This window comes from Opisthorchis viverrini (genome assembly GCF_000715545.1).
Source record: "Opisthorchis viverrini unplaced genomic scaffold opera_v5_30, whole genome shotgun sequence".
Classification (NCBI taxonomy): Eukaryota; Metazoa; Platyhelminthes; class Trematoda; order Opisthorchiida; family Opisthorchiidae; genus Opisthorchis; species Opisthorchis viverrini.
Window position 1 is genome coordinate 1,188,918 of NW_008751686.1, and position 5,693 is coordinate 1,194,610.

Genomic DNA, 5,693 nt, shown 5'->3' on the forward strand with positions numbered 1-5,693 from the left:
TTTTCCTTTCCATCCGTTCGTTCCTGGTTTAGTTGGTCTTATGTGCTCGAAACTTTGAGCTACGAAATTCCGTTAAGAATTGCGTTCATTCCCCAATAGTACACTAATAAGAGTGAAATCGAGTCCAGTGCTCCCACTTTTTGGTTTGGACTAACCAAGACGGTTGCCGAGGACAGGAGGGCGACAGTCATGTGGGTATGTATTCTACTTATCAATATGGTGTTCAAATAGTTCAAAATAGTTCTCTACATTCGTGATAAATTCCGTACACCATTGTCTAACTGTGCTACGATCGTGTACCCTTAAGGAATTTGTGAAAGCATCCACTTTCCAATCTCCATCCCGTTGAGCCATACCAGCTGTCCTGTGCTAATTTCAGTTATTTATTGAAAGAAACCTAACAACCATGTCAGTGCATTATATAATTATTATTACACCATCATTATTACTGTCACTATTATTATTTTGCACCTTCTTCACCGTCCATCCTGTCTCCACATAAACCGACGTACTGAGTCAAAATACTCCCTCAATCCTATGCGTATACATTCATCCATAGAGGAAAATGTTGGTAGCTCAGGTATCGTAGATGGTGGTCGTTGGCTTGTTCGCTGAGCTGGGCAATTTGATTGCAAACGTTTCATCACCAATCGAGGTGACATCATCAGTGCGTTATTGTGGAGCGTAGTAGTGCGTAGCGGTGGGTTGGTGGGTGTGCGTTTATTGTGCTCCACAATAACGCACTGATGATGGCACCTCGATTGGTGATGAAACGTTTGCAATCAAATTGCCCAGCTCAGCGAACAGGCCAACGACCACCACATTCATCCATAATTGGTTTTCACCTTTCTAGCTTGTGTTTTTCGTTGTATTGTGGTACTAACTGCAAGCGGATGTAGTACCGTCGTCTCGAAGCGTCCCACGCATTCACTACTCCGTAAGATCACTTCGATCGTTTTTATGGATGTTCTGTTCGCTCTACTGATTACCTGACCTAGTAACCAGCGTTGTAATATTCCGAAAAATTATAAACAAAATGCAAGCAATTTCCTCTAGTCTTCCTACAAAGCCCCAGCTACCATAGGATAATATGAGAATCGGTGTTTAATTCTCTTTGACAATGACGTAACAAACTAGCAAGGCGCTCCTCACAGGTGTAGGCCGCGCGAAAAAGTGAAAAGAGAAATCATAGAAAATAGTAATAGAATTCGATTTAAAAATGAAGGTTGGGAACGCAATACCCCAATGAGAATTTGAAAAAAAATCAAACTGTGTTATTCAGGCTTAATCATGTTCTCAAAAATTGGAAGGCAAACATCCCGCCAGTAGGCATGCCCCCGGGGGGTCGTTGTCATGGCCTCTTTTAAATTGTTCCGATAAGTCAGTAGGTGCGGGGACCCGATAGTTGCCGATTTTGGTTGGGTGTATAACAGGTCGATCAGTTGTTCCGCTAAATCCGAGGAATTTGTGAACATCCCACCAAACCGATCCTCTGGCATAAGTTCTGCTAATGCTGGATAGGCGAGCGCCAAAACCGGAACCCCGACGCCGAACAGATCAACGACCTAAGGAGTGAGATGGAAAGTGTGAAGTTTGGACAGGTTTGACCTTCATATTTAAGCAAGCTTACTGTGGTAACTAATGTGAGCAAAACATAGAATTGGGAGAATTAAAAGTGGAAAAATATTTCGTGCAAGTAGGAAGATAGGGTGATCAACTCTGGGACATTGCCCACTGGATACACTGTGATTAATTCCGATCGCAACTAATAACAGAAATACACTGGTGGTATTACATGAGATATATCAAGCATAATGTGCCATTCGGTAGAGAATTTCAAGCCGTTCAGAAGGACTTCGAAGGAAACCTATTGCTGGTAAACTGTTAGTGAGTCTTGTTTGGGATTAATCCTAATTCTTTGCAGATTTTCCAGTAACTTATGCAGACCTGTTAAAAAAAACTGTGGTGTTACATACAGACAATAGAATAGAATGAGTGAATCTAACAACAGTTAGTTTGCTACTACGATTTCCAACTTTCAGACATGAGCTAAATCTCCACACCCTTCCCTGGTCCTGCATAATTAATCCATGGTCTTAAATGTTGAATGTGTGGTGATGACCACTCCGACGCGCTAATCTGTCGCGGACACAGTGGACTGTAGACATCCTTCACGAGAAATTGTTTGAACTGTAAGCTGCCCTCACTGTCGAAAGCGATTGTGTGCATCCACAACTCGGCACAAATGTGCGTTGGAAACCAACATGTGTGTGATTAGGATGCTAAAAATAACAAATAAAAGACAACAAACAATCGTTCAGCTGTGGCACCCTTTCAGTTCCTAGCTGCCATGCCAACCGAAGTAAGCACGAGGGCTGGGATACTGCCAGGATGTCCAAGCCTAGACAGGGTAAGTCTAGGGCCAAAGGTCAGGTTCAAACCACGGACTTTCCGGTCAGTAGATTTGGGCTCTAAAGACAAGTTTACGCTTAAACATCACAAACTACAAACCGTCCCTCTGAAGCATATTTTGTAGCACACCGATGACGAGGCGAGCATTCAGAGTAAAGCCCGCTTCGGATGATTAGATTTATTATCACAGGCTCTGGTGATACGGATTTCCATAGAGGTGATTCGGAGCCCGGTAGTTCTACACCACAAACTGTATTTAACCGAACAACACTTCCCCCTACAGCCGCATTATGATGAAAACATTTTTGGTCTACGTAGTCGCACTTTTGTAACAATTAGTGTGGGTACGTGCTGTGCGTCATTCGTTCGTGAATGAGATACATCTATCAGGACCCATTAACGCCTCAACAGTATCCAAAACTTGGCACCACAAGATTGCAAGTTGCTTTGATCGGACTGAACTAAGACGATTGCAGTCAGTCAAACGCAGTTTCGGCAGCTGAAGGTAAAGGTACACCAGTGTAGGCAGAACTACAGTAAACTCAGTTAACATATGGACCTCATCTAAGGTGCACAACGCAAAAACACCTGGAAGAAGCTCAGAGTCGCAGAACCGACATAGGCATCATCATCATCATCACTGAAGGTAAAGGTACACCAGTGTAGGCAGAACTACAGTAAACTCAGTTAACATATGGACCTCATCTAAGGTGCACAACGCAAAAACACCTGGAAGAAGCTCAGAGTCGCAGAACCGACATGGGCGTGGAATACTCTCTTTGCTCTCTCTTTAAAGCCTATCTATATCAATTCATTCAATCAATCAATCAATCAATCAATCAATCAATCAGTCAGTCAGTCAATCAATCATTTTATCAGCTACAAACCGTCATAGGCACATTGGTTCCAGCTGCTACAGTTTCGATCACCGGAAAACGGGAAAGTGGAACGTACAACCAAGCCTTGGAGGTGAGGGCATTTTCAGTTTATTCGGAAATTGGGTAGCTAAGCAGTGAAGGCGATAGCTATGATACCAGTAACTGCGCGACTGAACCATTTCCACCAATGTCAGTAAACATTGGTGATTTGGGTCCCGGGGTCCCCATGGAGGCGGCAGTTGCCAACCCGACTAAGGCTACTGGTTAGTGTTTTCGTACTTCGTTACCAGGTTGTACACTGTCCACCTCTCGGTCGCTTCCACTCAGCTAAGGGCTGGGAGAAAAGAGCTCTGTGAGGTAGACAGTCTTCTGCCATGCGGAGTACATGTCCCAATAAACGTAACCTATGAAGCGTGAATAATTCATCTATCGCAGGAGAGTTCCATCTTCCTAAGACCATCTGGCGTACCTCAGCATTACCATTCCAATTTTCCCACAAGACCTAACCAGTGCTGCGGAGACACCGATGATGAAAACCTACCTATGGGATGATCCACTCTCTAATGCGACCATACTGTTGTGTCCGACACACGCCTACTCAAATTGTTAATTTCTCTGTGGTACATATCCCAGTCGGCTAAGTTCACTTGTGTCTAAAAAGTCCTTTAAAGGACTAGTCTGTAATAACGGGTTTCACGAGTTTGTTCACTGTCCCACTGAAACCGAAGTACCACCGTGGTATTGTGATTGGAGTCTGGTATGTATCTTACCATCAATCTCAGCACCAGAGAATAAAATTGGTGCTGATGCTGATAGTTCACTGTCGTACAACCACAAGATTTATTCACTTACACTAAAAGCCTTAAGGGGGAAAGAACAAAACTGAATGGGATCTTTTAGCCGACCGTAACTAGTATGAAGTGGCTACACCTCCAAACACTCAATCGGACCAGCTAAAAACAAATGGACAGCAAGAACGCCATTGAAATCAATCAGGCATCATTTCTCGCAATGTCTCGAGTCAAGCGCAGGAGGGATCACGGGGAACCCAACCTGGAAGGGAGACCGCGTCAACAACACCCAAACTCTTCGTAATATCTCCCACACCATTCTGCCCAGTCTTACATCGTCCACCTCACGGTTTGCGCCATTCTGAAAGAGGCATGGGAACAACACTCGCCCCGGTAGACGGTGTTTCGGCGTGCGTAGCACATGGCCGAGCCGACGTAGTCAGTGGTGCTCGATGTTTTCTGCGATTGAAGTACCTGATGCAAATACCCGTTTCCTAATCACCTCAATACGAATTCCTCGACGCCACCTGACAACAGCAACACGTTTGAGCCGTCATTGATCAAAATCCTGAAGACGTCTCATATTATCAGTCCGAAAAGGTCGTGTCAAAAGGTAGTGTCAACCAAAAGTAATAATAATCGTCCAGCTGTAGCACCTTTTCGGTGCCTAGCTGCCATGCCACCCGAAGTAAGCACGAGGGCTGGGTAATTCCAGGTTGCCCAAGCCTAGACAGGGGAAGTCGAGAGGCAGATGTCGGGTTCGAACCACGGACCTTCCGATCAGTAAGTTCACGCCCTAACCACTTGGTCCATCTCACCCCCAAACCATACAGCTCCTACCGCAGTGTGCCACATGTGGCCCTTGGAATCCAGCTATATGCTGTTTTGACATAACAAGTAATGCCAAACGACGAACATGATTCGGGCCTTTGAGATTCATGTACTGAGATCATCAGACACACTCTCGTCAGAGCTAACAAAACTACCGTCACGAAGAGACTGGACCTTAACGTGGTGTGAGGGTTTGCGCACCTCAGCGATCCATTGAGCAATATTGGAGAGTGTCCCGCGACACTCACAGAGTCTCTCATACCAGGTTGGTCAATAGTTAGAGGTCTGGCGAACACGGTCTCCTGGCCCTCCAGGTTGGGGGTTGGAACATGTGGCGACTTGTTCCGTAGAAATGGTAATGCACTTGCATTTCCCGCCAAACACCGCTGCTTTGCGGTTAGGCATTTGAGCCAAAGGATTTGGTTGAAGACCCTAATCGTCCTCCTGTCTAGGTGTGGGCGCCCTGGCAGTATCCCAGCCCACATATAACCATGAATTGCACATATCCAAATAAACTCATGCCACATCGGACGTCGCGTGGTGCCATCAGCGGGGTCGCCTTACTTGCTGCATACAGCAGGGCAAGTAAGCGAAAACAGGCTACTGCTGACGCCTCCCTTCTTTCTCCTTCACATACTTTTTCTTCCCCCTCTCCCCACCCCATTAATAACTCTCTCCTTGTAGGCCCAGCACTTAGGACTGATGACTCCGTTCGTCATGCATCGGTTTTGCGTGCAGCGTCTGCTCGTCACATGGCGCCGACATCTTCAGGAATCTCCAG

At 45.7% G+C, this 5,693-nt stretch overlaps 1 protein-coding gene across 1 annotated transcript in view; it reads right to left on the reverse strand.

The window, feature by feature from the left end:
- Positions 1 to 1,129: 1,129 nt before the first annotated feature.
- Positions 1,130 to 5,693, reverse strand: part of T265_13012 (hypothetical protein) — a gene marked incomplete at both ends in the record, with an annotated part of 35,567 nt that continues 31,003 nt past the window's right edge. The window contains one exon of the mRNA XM_009166746.1: positions 1,130 to 1,565. Coding sequence (XP_009165010.1) covers positions 1,275 to 1,565 — 291 coding nt within the window. The remainder of the gene's footprint in view (positions 1,566 to 5,693) is intronic.